Raw genomic sequence first — 19,246 nt, forward strand, 5'->3', positions numbered from 1 at the left:
TCTTTTTAATCTTTGAGGATAACTAACAAAAAAAAGACTTGAAAACTTTGAGTTTTAACGATAAAGACAAAATAAAGAGTAAAGTAAATAGTACTATGATTGACTTTTTAATGTAAAAATGTGATTTTTCGTTAAAATGAACAATCTTTTCATTAAAGTTCCATTTTCTTTGCAGTTCTTCTTGAATACGCCAACACTGCAATAGAAAAAAACCGAGAGGGAAGAGCCTTAGAGGCCCAACCTTCGACTTCCAGAGGTCCATAGAAAATTTTAAGCAAGGATTTCAGCTGCCTCATAATGCCCTAAGGCGCGGCTCAGCTGTCTAAGCGCGCCTCGACCACGTCTAGGCCAGTTTTTGGCTACTCTCATTGGATAGAGACGTTTTCACCCCTGCCCTATCTCAAAAGTCGCCAAAAACGTCTCGGGCCTGCATACAGACATTCTCTTGACCTAAAAACTTGGTAATGAAGCCCAAAGAACACATTTTAAAAACTTTGCTTTGCTTGCAAATTGCACTTTATTAATTTGATTCCTACAAGACACTTTTCTTCCAGCCACAGCCACTTGAAAAGTTGAAACTAATATTTCTCATTTCAATCCAACTTGCAATATGCAAATGAACACCCATGAAATATTTGGAAAAAGGAAGAAGTAGAAAAAAGTGCGAGCAAATCTTCGAACCATCACAAGACGGAGATGAACATTCTAATACATCGACGACGACGCCGCCTCCCGGATAATAGGAAAGCCATTTTCCCGACCAAAAACCAAACAGCAATCAGCTCCATACAAATTGTTCTACAATTATAATGATATTGACACCGTCGATTTACATTTAGCAGCAAATGGCAAAAAACACAAGCAGCTTTCACATCACTAACATGTAGCTGCAATCGCCTCCAAGAGGTAGGCCACAAAGCGCATCTGAGTTTCTTCATCGATTCTGGAAAAGAGAGGGACGTGGACAAATAAAGATTTGTGACCCTTTTCTTCTGCAAAACGGAGGGAATGATAGTAGACATAATTGCACACGAAACGTCCAGCATCATCTGATATTGCCGCATCATATCCTCGATTCTTCAAGATCTTAAGGATTGCCTCGATCGAGCAACATGTCTTCAAGAACCAAATGGTGGAAAAGTTAGCGCACATGGACGCGTGAGAGAGATGGGGGAAGAGAGGACTACATGAGCATATATGATAAATGGTTTCTTGGATGACGACACATTAAGCCACGTCCAGTATAAGTGATTCAATCAAAACTTAAAAGAAGACGGACCATTAATTTGTTTATATGCAACAAGACCTTGTCCACAACTCATCTAACAATTTATTGATTGGGAAACTAAGCACACCAATATGTGACATTAGCGTTACATTCCACGTAAATCAATGTCAAACCCTGCAACATTGAAGGCTTGAAGCCTTTCCCTCGGTTGCTTATACAAGAAAACGCAGCAATTCTGCAAAATGTTAACTCAGCACAAGGTGAAAACTATACATTGAACTCCGACCCTAAGTATTTGGTACCCGACACTGACAGCATATCATAGTATTGCAAATAGATTATACAAATACCTTTCTTGCTCGTGTAATTCCTCCATCCTCGGGGACTATTAGTCGTTGCTGGAAGAAGAGAAATAAAGGAAAACTAAGTTCAACAAATTCAAGATAATAGGAACCCTGGTAGAGTAAAATAAAGAAAACACCATTAAAATAGGAAGAATCAGACTCACCTGAGGTTGCCATCCTAACTCATCTGGACAGCGGAAAGTGGCTTCATTTACTGCTCGCCGCTCAACAGAAAATTTTACAGCCGCACTATTCACCCCCAGGTGGAGCTGAACAAGTAACGAAAGTAGAACTATTAAAACAACGTACAGAAGACTGCCGCTAACTTATGTTTCTGCATAAAAATGTCTATTGGAATCTGATCACACAAATTCATGAAAACGTTTATCTGCAAAGCAACAAAACCTGACAAGAAGCTTCTAGTGAGACACAAAAAGTTTATGGCAAGTTAGGAATCAAGATAGTGCGTTGTGTGTTTCACAAGACCAACTAAGCAATCAGTGATCAAAATGTCTTGTCAGTCCTCACAGTAGTAATCAAGGGTAACATGTTGAACTATGAAGCAAAAGGGGACCTTCTAAGTCAATAGATGCATGAAATTTAGCACAAGTTAGAACAGTAACTTTTTTAAAATTTAGAACAGTAACTTTTTAAAAAATTTAGAGCAACACTATTTACTAACCAAAACAATGTGGATGCTTCTTTCATTTCTAGCAATTCAAACCCACCCTGAAAACAAAACTAAATTTTGCAACTCTAAAGGAGACACTCACCCATACAACTTGTTCATTGCCGTTAGAACCGGTTGCTGAAATCCCCGATTCCATGGCCTTGTAAAGAGCGGGGCGCGCGCCGTCTCCCGCTGTTTCAAGAACATCACAGTTGCCAAGTATAAGACCAGCAGACAACCCTCTCTTCTCAACGAACCCCCTCAGATTGCTAACTATAATCTCTGTGGGATTCTCAGCAACCCCCTGGAACTTCTTGAACCCACTCACGTGAACCACCACTCTCTTTGGTCCTTCTGATCCCATTTCCTCACTCTGCAACTGAATCCAATTCCCAATCCTCGATAAACTCCGCTGTCAAAACACCAAATTCAAATTTTTCAAAAACCCAACTTTTCTTTTCGAAGAAAGTTGTAGTCTTTTTGGTCAAAGAAGAGAACCCAGCAAAGACTCTGAGATAATCAAGCTAGTTTACTAGTGATTTAAGCATCAAACACCAGATTTTCACTCAAGGTATTATGAAGTATTAGAACATAATGAAAACATAGAAAACAAGCATGCAGTATGTTTTCATTTAAGTATTCAACAAGTTTCTTAAAATTTATTGAAAAGAAAAATTAAATGCAAATTGAAAGTTATCTATTTTCTGTCTAAGTGAGTCGCAACTTAGACGGGTGCTTAGGCGGGTGCCTAGGCGGTCAAGACGGGTGCCTCAGCTGATCTAGACACAATTTCTTAATTTTCAAACGCCTAGACATTAATCGAAATGGTGACCAGCCATCTAGCGTCTAGACAGGAATTTTTAGAACAGTATTTTCACTTGAATATAACGAAAAATGCATGCTTTTACCGCCAAAAATGGGAATTAAGCCTTGGAACTCTCAGTTGAACAATTAAAATTTCATTACAAAAACACACAACAATTCACAATTTAAAAGCTAAATGGATTAAAGAAATGCATTTGCAGAGTTGGGTTGAAAGCAGACCTTAGAAATTCAGTACGGAACTCTGTCCTTGGAGAATTTGAAGAAGGAGAATGCCGTCCTCAAGTTGAAGAAAGCAAAGCTGGTTTTGGTCTCTTATTCCTTCTTCGGCCTTTTACTTTGCTTGCTGGTGCCGGAGGCTAATTATATAACCATTTGGTCGTTAGTCTTTTACGAAAATGCCAGGAAAGTCTGCCTCATCCCCTCCATCAGGCGGTGGAATGCGTCATATCCTTTCGTTTTACATCAAACCGTCCTTGGTCCATTTATGTGTTCCGTCATGGCTATTGTCAACGGAATCGACAACTCTGCATGCCCAAAGAATCGCAAGAAGTCGACTGAACAATCCTCACGCAATCAAGGCACTCATGTCGTCGAGCGATACATTGAACGTAGAGAAGGCAGTGCCGGTCAATTTGTGCTTGCTCGCTGACCCACTTGATGCCAGCACTCAAATAGACTCCTCCAAATATGTCATGTGGCAAACATATAATATTGTATTTCTTAAATACTTAACGACTGTCACGCCATTGAAAACTTTTCAACAATAATACTTCTCATACAGACTCACGTTTTAAGTGCTTACCAACAATATTTGGTAAAAGTCGGCATCAGAGAGTACTTGACCAACCGTCGTTATCATAACATTTGCTCTCTTTCGCAAGCACTTAAACCCTTCGACAACTTCAAGGGGAAAAGAAAAGTACAAGAGCCAAGGTATTTCTTTCGGTGGCATTTAGAAACAAGATATGATGTGTTTTATCATTACTGATCCAAGTCATTAAGTAAGAATATAGGTTTGTCACCAGTGAAGATACAATTCGTCGGTTTCTTGATTTTCTTGCAGGTCTTGTTTGGTTTTAGAATTGCCTTGGATTGAATGACTTGTTGAAGTGTTCGAAACACATCAAGAAGCAGATAATCAAACTAATTAAGTAATCAATAAAACAAAAATTAATCAAATCAGATGAGTTTTCCTCACTCGGGAAATTAAGGGAACACTACCCCAACCTACATGCTCCACTCAGAAAGCTTCAACATACAAGCTTCAACAAAAGAAAATTCAAAGAACTTAGCGAAGAAGGCTTTGGTGTATTTAACACAATACGTTGAAATGAAGGAAAACTTATTTATTGATATCCCCGATAAGCTACAAATATGTACATATACATGAGTCAAAATAAACACACAAGAGGGAGCCTTCACAAAGGTTGCTTAGGAGAAGTCTCAGCAGTCGGTAGAGCCCCAGAAAGAGAAGGCACCGGAGGGGGATCATTTGGAGCCTCAGTACTGGACAGAACCCTAGAAGGAGGAGGCATCAGAGGTTGATCATTTGGAGCTTCATTACGCGGTACAGCCCCAGAAGACGAAGGCAATAAATGCCTTTGGAACAAACCCACAAATCTCTGATGATCAAGTAAAACCTGACCATCAGTTTCCTTCATCTGGTCAAGCTTCCTCTTCATGTTTGTAGCATAGTCATGTGCGAGCCGGTGCAACTGTTTATTCTCATGCTTGAGCCCTCTAATCTCCTGTTTGAGACTCATCACTTCAGCCGCCAATGATTCAACTTGGCGGGTTCGAGCAAATAGGCGTTGGGCCATATTAGACACAGAACCTGCACACTGAACACTGAGAGCCAGCGAATCCTTAACAGCTAACTCATCAGACCGTTTGGAAAGTAGTCTGTTATCTTTGGGAGTGAGAAGGTTCCTGGCCACCACCGCAGCAGTCATATCATTCTTCATCACGGAATCCCCAACGGTAAGAGAACCAGTTGAGGAGACGAAGGATGGGCGCCATATGTTGTCTGGAGAAGGCGGGGCTGCCTCTTCAACAAGGTTCAAGTCAAAACGACGGTCGGAGGGGCCAGACATTTTCAAAGGTGTTGAAGAGAGAAGAGGTCGGACAAATCAAGATCTTAGAAGTGCAAGAATGAAGCTTCTACTGGTGGAGATTCAAGTGTGCTTTGGAACTTAATGCCAGCCTCTATAAAAATCTGCACTCGACGGAGCTTCAGAAATCAAAGAAGCGCCTGCTCAGAAATCGAAGAGGCGTTTGCTTTCTCAAAAGTTGGGCTGCTTAGAGATCACGAGGGTTGATCTCAGAAATCGAAGAGTCGTTTGCTTTCTCAAAAGTTGGGCTGCTCAAAGACCACGAAGGCCGATCTCAGAAATCGAAGAGGCGCTCGCTTTCTCAAAAGCTGGGCTCCCTAGAGACCACGAGGGCCGATCTCAGAAATCGAAGAGGCACCTACTTTTCCAGCCTTGTCAGCACCTGTCACACGCACACTCAGCTTTGCGGAAATTATGGGCATTCTGTCAAAGACTTCTGGGGAAGTAGAAAACACAGGAATCTTACTGTTCAATCACCCACTTCCCACACGCAACAATAGCTCATGGGTACCACAGATAACTTTGCCAAAGTTCTCTGCCAAAGTTGAGCACGTGAAGCTTGCAGCTCCCACTACATCACTCTGACCAAGAAGGGTAAAAGAATAGCAAAGAAACAGCACTAACAAAGTTTAGACCCATAAATTTTGAAGGTCTAGCTACCATATTATTACCCACAAGGGTAAAGGAACAGTACCACTGCTGGATAATTGGAAAGTCCATGTATGTCAACCTCTGTGCTTCGTGGCAAGGTAGACTAGCAAACATGCCCAACCTTTACTCACATTCGAGAAAACACTCCCAATAAGATTGCTTGCTCCAAAATCGAAGAGGCACCGTCCTCCGAATCTAAAGAGCCAGACTCCCAACATGACTACTTTCTTAAAAATCGAAGAGAGGGTAAAGGAACAGTACCATTGCTGGATAATTGGAAAGTCCCTGTGTGTCAACCTCTGTGCTTCGTGGCAAGGTAGACTAGCAAACATGCCCAACCTTTACTCACATTCGAGAAAACACTCCCAACAAGATTGCTTGCTCCAAAATCGAAGAGGCACCGCCCTCCGAATCTCGAGAGCCACTCTCCCAACATGATTACTTTCTCAAAAATCGAAGAGACACTGCTCCCCGAATCTCGAGAGCCAGACCCCCAGCATGATTGCTTTCTCAAAAATCGGTGAGGCACCGTTCTCCGAATCAATCGAAGAGGCGCTCGCTTTCTCAAAAGCTGGGCTGCTCAGAGACCACGAGGGCCGATCTCAGAAATCGAAGAGGCATCTACTTTTCTAGCCTTGTCAGCACCTGTCACACGCACACTCAGCTTTGCAGAAATTATGGGCATTCTGTCGAAGACTTCTGGTGAAGTAGAAAGCACATGAATCTTACTGTTCAATCACCCACTTCCCACACGCAACAATAACTCATGGGTACCACAGATCACTTTGCCAAAGTTCTCTGCCAAAGTTGAGCACGTGAAGCTTGCAGCTCCCACTACATCGCTCTGACCAAGAAAGGTAAAAGAATAGCAAAGAAACAGCACTAACAAAGTTTAGACACATAAATTTTGAAGGTCTAGCTACCATATTATTACCCACAAGGGTAAAGGAACAGTACCACTGCTGGATAATTGGAAAGTCCCTGTGTGTCAACCTCTGTGCTTCGTGGCAAGGTAGACTAGCAAACATGCCCAACCTTTACTCACATTCGAGAAAACAGTCCCAACAAGATTGCTTGCTCCAAAATCGAAGAGGCACCGTCCTCCGAATCTCGAGAGCCAGACTCCCAACATGACTACTTTCTCAAAATCGAAGAGAGGGTAAAGGAACAGTACCATTGCTGGATAATTGGAAAGTCCCTGTGTGTCAACCTTTGTGCTTCGTGGCAAGGTAGACTAGCAAACATGTCCAACCTTTACTCACATTCGAGACAACACTCCCAACAAGATTGATTGCTCCAAAATCGAAGAGGCACCGCCTTCCGAATCTCGAGAGCCAGACTCCCAACATGATTACTTCCTCAAAAATCGAAGAGACACTGCTCTCCGAATCTCGAGAGTCAGACCCCCAGCATGATTGCTTTCTCAAAAATCGAAGAGGCATCGTTCTCCGAATCTCGAGAGCCAGATACCACATACCACTTTTTCAAAGTGCTCTGACAGAGTTAAAACATGTGAAACTGGCAGCTCCCACTACCGTGCTATGACCAAGCAGGGTAAAGGAATAGCATTACTACTTGTTGTTAGGGAGACTCCTATATATGTCGACCTCCATCCCCAACGGACAGGCAGACCTGCAAAAATGCTCAACCCTTCATCATATCTGAGAGGGCACTCCCAACAAAGCCTTTCGAAATATTCAGCTTTCTTTCCCCCCGATAATACCTCTGCAAACAAGCTATACTAGAGCAAGAATATCTCATATCATCAGGGTTAAAAGCAAGAGTATCCCATATCATGCTTTTTCCCTGTTTTTTCTTTTGGCCTTGTTTTTACCTGCAAGACAAGGAGAAAGAGAGCAATCAGTCAGCACTTGGAATCAAGCTTCCAGCCAGGAACTGACTGCCTGGAACCCCTTACCTGATTACTTACCTGGCATTGCTCTCGAGTACTCATCTTCATCATCTTATGTTTCCAGAGAAGATTCCGCATCTGCTTGAGGAACAGATAGGGCAAGTGCGAAGGATACAAGGAAGCATGTGGAGACAAGCGTAACAGCACACGTGTCGATACATCCATTACTCTGTCAAAAGCAAAAGTATCCCATATCAGCAGGGTGGAACGTACTCTAGATTTGATGGACTTGTTTTGACCCTCAAATTCTTCAGTCGGCCTTATACTCTGGAGGAAACCAGAAAACCCTCCAGCTCAGTTCAAGAATAAGCCTGTGGAAAGTTACTTCTTCAAAAGCAAAAGTATCTCATATCATCTCTTCTCATTTTTCTTCTCTTTATCCTTTGTTTGTACCATACTTGACCAATCCCGAAACTACCGAGCACCGGCCAACGCTATACTGTCAAGGACCCAGAAGAGTTCCCCTCCGACCAGGAGGCCAATCACTACTCGACACGTGTCAAGATTAGAAGCCAATCAGAGCGCAGCACGTGTCGACATCAAGAACCAATCATAACATGACACATGTCAATGTGACAAAGCTACAAGTTTTTCTATAAATAGGGGTCATTCCCCCACAATATTGCCTAATGCCATTTGTGTTAAATCATTCATAAGAACTCACTAAATTGAGAGCTTGATCCTTTGTACTTGTATAAGCCCTTCACTACTAATAAGAACTCCTCTACTCCGTGGACGTAGCCAATCTGGGTGAACCACGTACATCCTGTGTTTGCTTCTCTGTCTCTATTCATTTACGTACTTATCCTCACTAGTGACCGAAGCAACCAAGCGAAGGTCACAAAACCTGACACTTTCTGTTGTACCAAAGTCTTCGCTGATTTTGTGCATCAACATTTGGCGCCGTCTGTGGGAAACGACACTTATTCCTACTCTCTTCAGCTGTGTCAAGCTGGTTTCTATCATTCGTACACTTTCTTTTGATCAGGCATCCCTCTCCAACATGGGAAGCGAAGGAAGCCACAGCACACAGAATGACACCCCCCTTGCACATAGTGCGAAACAACGAAAGAATGAAGGAAAACGAGTTCTTCTTCAAGCTAAAGTCGATGAGTTGGAAGCTCAGAACAACAAGATAGCAATGAGGAATGAGGTCCTCCAGGAGCAATATGAGAAGCTCTTCGAGACACTCCACGAAGCTAGGCAAGCTCAGACACGCGAGCTTGTTGCCCCCGTGGAAGTCAACCATCAACTGGGTGCCCTCCAACATGGAGGGTCACATGCATTCGACATAGATATCCCTGATCGGGAACAGATTACCCTCGACTTGATAATCAACATGAGGCTTCTCTTAACCCAGTTGCTTCGACCCGAACCATGAGAAGTGGAGGGAGACACCTCTTTGCTGAAGGGGCAGAAGGATCGAAAGCCGTCTTTCGCGATTGTCGGGATTTCCTGAAGCAACGTCGAGAGAATTCCATCCATATAAGCTCAAAGATTAATGACCCAAGGATTTCTGAGAGACTCGGTCCCCTGCCACGGCCCAAGCCAGCCACCAATTTGGGGAAGGGGCAACAAGTCCCCGAGAGACATGAGGGTACAGGGGACTCAGAGGTGTTCCGACAGACATACCCTGGAAGCCAGTACAGCGAGTCCAGGGAAAAATCACATGCCCTTGATCAAACCTTCCTAATTCCAAGAGGAGATGGAGATTTACGAAAGAAAGCTCCAGTGACACATAACTCCGCTCAGGACCCCCTTGTCCTACAACTTCTTGAGGAAGTAAACAAGTTGAAGGCTGAACGTCAGGCTGAAATACCTGACTGGAACCAACCCAGGCCTGGCCCTCTTACAAGGAGGATCCTCAACACCCCCCTTCAAGCAAAGACAAAGCAAAAGCTTGGCTTGCAACTTTATACTGGAAAAGAGGACCCGATTGAGCACCTTAACCTCTTTGAGTCCACCATGGCATACCGGATGCACACCGACGAAGAGCGATGTCTTCTCTTCCCCTCCACCCTCTCTAGTGGAGCTCTAAATTGGTATTGTCGTCTTACACCTGAGACGGTAGACTCATTTGAGGAATTGAGGAAACTATTTGTTTCCCAACACATTTTCCAAACCGATCGCTTGCACTCTGCAGATGACTTGTACACTATCCGCCAGAAGCCAGATGAGTCATTACGTATGTATGCTGGCCGCTTCAGCCATGAATACTCCCGGTGTGCCGAGGCAGACGACAAGACTGCCCTCAAAGCCTTCACGGCAGGCCTACGTGATTGTTTCTTTAAATACATGATCAATGCCAATACTTGGAAGACTTACTCTGAGGTGATGGCGCAGGCTTATAACCATGCCTCCGCCGAGGCAAAGACATATCAGGAGAAACCCCCTACAACCATCCTTTATCAACAAGTGGGAGGTGGAAGCCAGACTCACCTAAATGAGAAGACCTCGACTTTCCAAACAGCAGTGGCACCTCCCCATGCCTTGCATAATGCTTCACCGAATCAACAGACATATCAATTTCAAGGCAAGAGGAAGGATTTCCATCCTCACCACTCTCATTTCAGTAAAAAGAGTAAGGGACACTATCCCGATAACCAAGGGTATCGCCACAATAACGCTCGCCCCCAGGCAGTCAATGCAGTGGGTCAAACCCGCGTCAAGATACCCCCTACCCCAAGGTATGAGACATACACGCCCTTGAATGCCACATGTGCGGCCATTTACCCCAGCATAGCTCACCTGATACCAAAGCCAAAGCCGAGGCACCCAGATTACACGCCCCCGAATAGCGCGGGCATGTTTTGTTGCTACCATGAGCATAACGGCCATGATAGCGAGAAATGTATCATCCTCCGTGATCGTATTGAAGCTTTGGCACGAGAAGGAAAAATTGATCAATTCCTTCTTCACCCTCAAAGGGATAACCGTAACCAACGCCAGGTGAATGTCATATATTCCATAAGCGGCGGCACACCCATATCTGAATCTTCCAATAGGGCCATGAAAAACAGTGAACGAAGTCTGAGGCCTGGTCACCAAGTGTTTCACGTGGAAGACATCAGGGGAGGGAAGTATCAAAAACCTAACTGGGATCCGATATGTTTCTACCCTGAGGAAGAAAGAGGCATCATCTACCCTCATAACGACCCATTGATCGTGGAGGCTCACATAGCCAACTTTGATGTTCGACGAATCCTCGTAGACACAAGGGCTTCGGTCAATATCATGTTTGCCGAAGCTTTCAGGGCACTCAGTGTAGCTGAACACTTGCTCGATCGCTCGATTTCTCCTCTGATAAGCTTCTCCGGTGATATCGTGCAACCCTTAGGGAGCATACATTTACCCTTTACTATTGGTACAGGCCCTTACACGGCTACCATTACCACTAACTTCCTAGTGGTTGACTGCCCAACGGCATACAATGTCATCTTTGGGCGCACAGGCATCAATGATCTCAAGGCTATGGTATCCACGCATATGCTGTTGATGAAATTTCCAACCCCCCATGGCAACGGCTACATCAGAGGAGATCAGCTTACTGCACGATCATGTTACAACACTTCAGTTAAGCAACAACACTTGCCCGGACCCAAGGAAACCCTGTCTGTACATGACCAAGTCACAAAGACCAGCCTAGATGAAGCGAACTTGGATCTTCCTGATAGCAACAATCAACCCGATGATCCTCGAGATGACTCTTTCACCCAGCAAGCCCAACCTGCTGAAGAGTTGGAGAAGGTACCTATCTCAAGAGATTATCCAGATCGCATGGTGAAGATTGGCACCACATTGTCACCACCCCTTCGGTTAGCATTGATATCTTTTTTGAAAGAGAACACTGAAGTCTTCGCCTGGTCATACGAGGACATGCCAGGCATCTCTCCCGATGTCATCTGTCATCGTTTGAGTATTGACCCCAAGATCAAGCCGGTGAGACAGAAGCGAAGATCTTATGACGCTGAACGATACGAGGCAATGAAAGCAGAAGTTGAAAAACTCAAAGGCATAGGCTTTGTCCGCGAAGTCAATTACCCGACATGGGTAGCAAATGTGGTCCTTGTTAGGAAAAATCCGACCAAAGAAAGTCTTTCGCTTCAAAAGGTCTTGTGGAGGATGTGTGTTGACTACACCGACCTAAACAAAGGGTGTCCGAAAGATAGTTTCCCTCTTCCTCTTATTGACAGGCTTATAGACTCTACGGCAGGGTGTGAGCTCTTGAGCTTTATGGACGCTTATTCAGGATACAACCAAATCCTCATGAACCCCTCAGACCAAGAACACACGGCCTTCACTACTGACAGGGGACTATATTGCTATAAAGTCATGCCTTTCGGCCTAAAGAATGCAGGAGCAACTTATCAGAGACTGGTCAATTCAATGTTCGCCGAACAAATTGGGAAGAACATGGAAGTTTACGTTGATGATATGCTAGTCAAAAGCAAACATGCTGACCAACACATCACCGACCTATCTGAAACTTTCACCATTCTAAAGAGGTATCGAATGAGGTTGAACCCCAACAAATGTGCCTTCGGCGTGGGCTCTGGCAAATTCTTAGGCTTCATGATTAGCCAACGAGGCATTGAAGCTAACCCTGAAAAGATCAAAGCAATCCTCGACATGAAAGAGCCAATAACTTCAAAAGACATCCAAAGCCTTACTGGCAAGGTGGCAGCCTTAACCAGATTCATCTCTAAGGCCACAGACAGATGTGCTCCTTTCTTCAAAGCACTCAAGGGAAATAAGAAGTACATTACATGGACGGAGGAATGTGCCAAGGCATTCAGGAACCTCAAAGAGTACATGAGTAAAGCCCCTCTGCTCTCCAAACCAGAAGTTGGTGACACTCTCATCATCTATCTATCGGTTTTGGCTTCAGCAGTCAGTTCTGTTCTTATTCGAATGGACAGTGGTGTCGAACGGCCCGTCTACTACGCTAGCAAGGCCCTACAAGATGCGGAGACACGATACTCCAACATTGAGAAATTAGCTCTAGCATTGGTCATGTCTGCTCGGAAACTTCGCCCTTATTTCCAAGCACACGCCATCATCGTGCTTACCAATCACCCTCTTCGACAGATACTCCAGAGTCCTGACACGTCTGGGCGAATGATCAAATGGGCGATAGCATTGGGTGAGTTTGACATCTCCTACCAACCAAAACCAGCCGAAAAAGGTCAAGCAGTAGCAGATTTCATCGCCGACTTCACATATCCTGTTGACATTTCTTCTACACCTGAAGCAGTAGCTTCATTACCATCGGAAGCTCAGAAAGTAGAATCAACGACCTCAGCATGGAGTCTGTATGTTGATGGCTCATCCAACCAACAGGGCTGTGGAGCGGGACTAGTCTTGACTACGCCCGACAAAGTAGCAATGGAGTATGCTCTTCGTTTCAAATTCAAGGCATCAAACAATGAGGCCGAGTATGAAGCCCTTCTAGCAGGATTACGTTTGGCCAAACACCTCAGGGTTAAACAAATTGATATTTTCAGTGACTCCCAATTAGTGGTCAACCAGGTTACCAACAACTTTGATGCTAAGGACAGCTCCATGGCAGCATATCTTGCGCAAACACAACTTTTGCTCAAGCACTTCCACTACCAGATCACCCAAGTTCCTCGAACGGCAAACAGTCATGCAGACGCCCTGGCTCGCCTCGCCTCAGCTGTGGAAGACAAGATTGAAAGAAAAATTCATGTCGAACTGTTGGCAACACCAAGCACCATGGCCGCAGAAGTATGCAACTTACAACAGGGGGATAGTTGGATCACCCCGATCTATAATTTCCTTGCTCATGGCACCCTCCCAAATGATAAAGTCCAGGCTAAGCAAATTCGATACAAGTCTACCCGCTACCTGATCATCAATGATCAACTCTATAAGCGAGGTTTTAGCCTGCCATACTTAAGGTGTCTTACGCCTGCCGAGGCGGAAATCGTCCTTCGGGAAATACATGAGGGAGTCTGTGGAGATCATGCTGGATCTCGGTCCCTAGCACACAAGACTTTTCGCCAAGGATATTACTGGCCAACACTCCACCAGGATGCCATCAAAGTATCCCGCTCATGTGACAAATGTCAACGATATGCAACTATTCCTCATTCCCCTCCAGAGCCTCTTACTCCTATGATCAGCCCTTGGCCCTTCGCCCAGTGGGGACTTGATTTGATCGGCCCAATGCCGGCAGGGAAGGGCAAAGTCTGTTACGCAGTCGTTGCAGTGGACTACTTCACAAAGTGGGCCGAAGTAGAACCCTTGGCAACCATTACTGAGGCAAAGATAGAAGACTTCGTGTGGAAGAACATCCTTTGTAGATTCGGCATTCCCAATGCGATAGTCACTGACAATGGGCGACAGTTTGACAACAAGAAGTTCAGGTTGTTCTGCTCTAAGTTCAACATCAACTTATGCTTTGCCTCTCCAGCTCATCCCCAGTCTAATGGACAAGTTGAGGCCATCAACAAAATAATCAAGCGCACTTTGAAAACCAGCTTGGACAAAGCTAAAGGCTGTTGGCCAGAATTTGTACCCCAAGTTCTTTGGTCATATCGCACTTCATATCGGACTTCAACAGGAGAAACTCCATTCTCACTTGCCTTTGGCACAGAGGCGGTTGTCCCTGTTGAGCTCGAGCAAGCAACATTCCGAGTCCAGAACTACATTCAAAGTGAAAATGACAAACAACTCACCCTCAACTTGGATTTAGTCGAGGAACACAGAAACCAAGCTCACTTGAGGAATGTCGCCTACAAGCAGCGCATCTCCAATTATTATGACTCTAGGGTCAAGCCTCGTTCTTTCAAAATAGGAGACTGGGTCTTAAAGAAAAGATTACTCTGCGACAGAGTCCCGAGTGAAGGCACACTTAGTCCAAACTGGGATGGACCGTATGAAGTCATTGGCATCAGTCGCCCTGGCTCTTACACACTTAGAAGCTCTGATGGCAAGACCCTTGGCCATCCATGGAACGCTGATCACTTGAAGTACTACTACAAATAGACTCACGATGTACAAGTGTTGAGCTATAGCCGTTCGGCATCCTATGTAATGAAGGCCATTTGGCAATGAATTCAATAAAGAGGTAATTTAGCCAACTTAGCCCTCACCGTCTTCCACAGTCACTACAAAACAAGCAAATGAAGATCGTGTCAAACGCCAAAAAAAAAAAAAAAAAAAAAAAAAAACAGCTTCATCCAAAAAGCTTCACCCGAAAAGCTTCACCTCCAAAGCTTCACCCACAAAGCTTCACCTAAAAAGCTTCACCCAAAAAGCTTCACCCGAAAAGCTTCACCTCCAAAGCTTCACCCACAAAGCCTCACCTAAAAAGCTTCACCCACAAAGCTTCACCTAAAAAGCTTCACCCAACAAGCTTCACCCGAAAAGCTTCACCTCCAAAGCTTCACCCACAAAGCCTCACCTAAAAAGCTTCACCCACAAAGCTTCACCCAAAAAAAAAAAAAACTTCACCCGAAAAGCTTCACCATCAAAGCTTCACCTAGAAAGCTTCATCTACAAAGTTTCATCTACAAAGCTTCACCATCAAAGCTTCACCTAGAAAGCTTCAACACCAAAGCTTCACCTACAAAGCTTCAACACAAAACCTTGGTCCAAATAAACAAATTTTGTTCACAAAACCCAAGATGCCCTTGAACTTGTACAAAAACACTTGGGTAAACATAAACATTTTTTGTTTTACACCCACAAGGGCCCAAAATTTTCCTTCTTATTTATTCACTTATATATGTTCCCAAACATATTATAATAGATCCAACAACAAGCCAAAGTCCCAAGTTTCATAATGGACAAAAGTACAAGCAATTTATCAATAATGAAGGTGCTACAAAAATTGGAATCTGCCCCAAAATAGAAATCCAACCCAAGAGACTTTTTCTCTCTCTCCCTCTTCCGCCTCCTTTCATCTATCAAATTTCTGCAACCTCTGCTCTTCTCCAATGGAGCTGAATTTTGGACACCCTATAGTTCTTGAGCATATGAACAACTTTCAAGAAGGAACCATTTCTGTTTGAGCGACGGAAATTAAAGTGTTGAAGCTCCAAACATGATAGTCGGCTTCTTGCAGATTTCGAAGCTGTTGTGATGTTTCGAAGATCTGGAAATATTTAACCGTTAGTTCATCCTGAATTTTTGATATGTTATGAAAGAGTCGATGAGGAACAACAAATCTGACGGGTTGACAGACAAATGATAAACAGTCACTCATCATACCTGGATTTCTGGAGTTCTACTGCTCCGAGGGACCTCAAATTTGGATATGTTGTAGTTCACAAGTTAGGGAACAACTTCGATGAAGAAAGTATGTTGATCTGAACAAAAGAAAATGGAGTTTCGAAGCTCACAACAAGTCTGACGGATTAACAGAACATTGATGAACAGTTACTCATCATACTTGAATTTCTGAAGTTGTACTACTCCGATGGATCTCAAATTTGGATATGTTGTAGTTCACAAGATAAGGAAAAACTTTCATGAAGACGACTTTGCAATCTGAGCTATAGAGAAAGGTGTTATCTTGCATTCACTCAGGCTGATTAGTGGAAACGAAAAGCAATTCCACCAAAGAAAAGATGAAAAATAGAGAAAAGCTACTAATTGCACTTGATCTTGTCTAGTCAATAGCATGCAGCATCAAACACACAAAAGTTGGAAATATTTTTAGATAAAGCATATATGAATGTGTGACATCGAAACAAGGATTCGTTACTTTGACAAATTAGTAACACGCGAGACACCTCATTCGGCAACTCTCTTCGCCTGAAGACTTGGGGGACTCCCACCATATGCTACTGCACCTTGATACTCGGCAGTCTCACAACCACTCAGTGACTTGGATTTTTCAAGTCTCCAACCGAGAAGTTTTCCTCACTCGGGAAATTAAGGGAACACTACCTCAAACTACATGCTTCACTCACAAAGCTTCAACAATACAGGTTTCAACAAAAGCAAAAATTCAAAGAACTTTATGAAGAAGGCTTTGGTGTATTTAACACAATATGTTGAAATGAAGCAAAGCTTATTTATTAATATTTTCGATAAGCCACAAATATGTACATATACATGAGTCAAAATAAACAAACAAAAGGGAGCCTTCACAAAGGTTGCTTAGGGGAAGTCTCAGCAGTCGGTAGAGCCCCAGAAAGAGAAAGCACCGGAGGGTGGTTATCCGGAGCCTCAGTACTTGACAAAACCCCAGAAGGAGGAGGCATTGGAGGTTCATCATTTGAAGCTTCATTACCAGGTACAACCCTAGAGGACGAAGGCAATAAATGCCTTTGGAACAAACCCACAAACCGCTGATGATCAAGTAAAACCTTACCATCAGATTCCTTCATCTGGTCAAGCTTCCTCTTCATGTTTGTAGCATAGTCATGGGCGAGCCGGTGCAACTGCTTATTCTCATGCTTGAGCCCTCTAATCTCCTGTTTGAGACTCATCACTTCAGCAGCCAATGATTCAACTTGGCGGGTTCTAGCAAATAGGCGTTGGGCCATATTAGACACAGAACCTGCACACTGAACACTAAGAGCCAAAGAGTCCTTAACAGCCAACTCATCAGACCGTTTGGAAAGTAGTCTGTTATCTTTGGGAGTGAGAAGGTTCCTGGCCACCACCGCAGCGGTCATATCATTCTTCATCACAGAATCCGCAACGGTAAGAGGACCGGTAGGGGATATGAAGGATGGGCGCCATATGTTGTCTGGAGAAGGCGTGGCTGTCTCTTCTCCAAGGTTCAAGTCAAAACGACGGTCGGATGGTCCAGACATTTTCAAATGTGTTGAAGAGGGAAGAGGTCAGACAAATCAAGATCTTAGAAGTGCAAGAAATGAGCTTCTACTGGTAGAGATTCAAGTGTGCTGTGGAACTTAATGCCAGCCTCTATAAAAATCTGCACTCGACGGAGCTTCAGAAATCGAAGAGGCGTTTGCTTTCTCAAAAGCTGGGCTGCTCAGAGACCACGAGGGCCGATCTCAGAAATCGAAGAAGCACCTGCTTTTTCAGCCTCGTCAGTACCTGTCACATGCACACTCAGCTTTGCGGAAATTACGGGCAATCTGTCGAAGATTTCTGGTGAAGTAGAAAGCACGTGAATCTTACTGTTCAATCACCGCTCTCCATATGCACCATCAACTCCTCGGGTACCACATATAACTTTGTCAAAGATCTCTGACAAAGTTTAGGCACGAGAATTTCGAAGTTCCAGCTACCCTACTATTACCCATAAGGGTAAAGGAACAGCACCACTGCTTGACAACTGGAAAGTCCCTATGTGTGTCGACCTCCGTGTTTTGCGGCAAGACAGGTTGGCAAGAACGTCCAACCTTTACTCACATTCGAGAAAAGACTCCCAACATAATTACTTTCTCAAAAACCGGAGTAGCACCGCTTTCCGAATCTCGAGAGTCAGATCCTCGACGGGATTGCTTGTTCGAAAACCGAAGAGGCACAACTCTCAGAACTTCGAGAGCCAGATTTCCTTAGATAGAGCTTGTCTGTAATCTTCACACGTAACATCAGCTTTCCAGATACCACATACCACTTTTTCAAAGTGCTCTGACAAAATTAAAACACGTGAAGCTGGCAGCTCCCACTACATTGCTGTGACCAAGAAGGGTAAAGGAATATCATTACTACTTGTTATTGGGAAATCCCTATATACATTGACCTCCCTCCTCAACGGACAGGCAAACCTGCAAAAATGCTCAACCCTTTCTCGCATTCGAAAAGGCACCCTCAACATAACCTCTCGAAATACTCAGCTTTATTTCCCCCCGATAATACCTCAGCAAATAAGCCACACCAAGAACAAGAGTATCTCATATCATCAGGGTCGAAAGCAAGAGTATCCCATATCATGCTTTCTCCCTATCTTTGTCTTTGTCCTTGTCCACACCTGCAGGACAAGGAGAAAGAGAGCAGTCAGTCGGAACCTGAAATCAAACCTCTAATTTAGAACTGACTGCCTGGAGCCTTTGCCTGGTTGCTTACTTAGCATTGCTCTCGAGTACTCATCCTCAACTGCTGTCAAGGTCACGAATTCCACCGGCAAATACCTCATGACAGTTGATCAGATATTGGCTCTTTACACTGAAGCTGCCAAGCGTGGATGAGTCACTATGAAGGAATGTTCTGAATGACCATTTAAATGCAAAGGTTGCACACCACTTCTGCCATGCAAAAGATTGAAGCAGAAGGTTCAACGGTGAGCTGAAACAGATCACTACAGCACGACACCTTTCCATACCACATTCATTATTCCGTCAACAGCAAAAGTATCCCATATCATCAAGGTCGAACGTACTCTAGATTTGATGGACTTGTTTTGACCCTCAAATTTTTGAGTCGGCCTTATACTCTGAAGGGCACCAGAAAACCCTCAAGCACAGTTCAAGAATAAGCCTGTGGAAAGTTACTTCTTCAAAAGCAAAAGTATCTCATATCATCTCTTATCCATTTGCTTCTCCTTATCCTGGCAGT

General features: G+C 44.0%; 1 protein-coding gene across 1 annotated transcript; it reads right to left on the reverse strand.

Annotated features, from left to right (window-relative positions):
• Window positions 1-564: 564 nt before the first annotated feature.
• LOC139192740 (uncharacterized) lies at window positions 565-3,766 on the reverse strand. The gene is made up of 5 exons (XM_070815389.1): window positions 3,287-3,766; window positions 2,346-2,654; window positions 1,737-1,841; window positions 1,579-1,626; window positions 565-1,116 (listed from the first exon to the last, which is right to left on the reverse strand). Exons 2-5 carry the CDS (start codon window positions 2,604-2,606, stop codon window positions 877-879), a joined length of 654 nt encoding a protein of 217 aa, XP_070671490.1. The 5' UTR covers window positions 2,607-2,654; window positions 3,287-3,766; the 3' UTR covers window positions 565-876.
• Between the last annotated feature and the right edge of the window lie 15,480 nt (window positions 3,767-19,246).

The sequence above is a fragment of the Malus domestica genome, chromosome 16 (genome assembly GCF_042453785.1).
Source record: "Malus domestica chromosome 16, GDT2T_hap1".
Taxonomy (NCBI): Eukaryota; Viridiplantae; Streptophyta; class Magnoliopsida; order Rosales; family Rosaceae; genus Malus; species Malus domestica.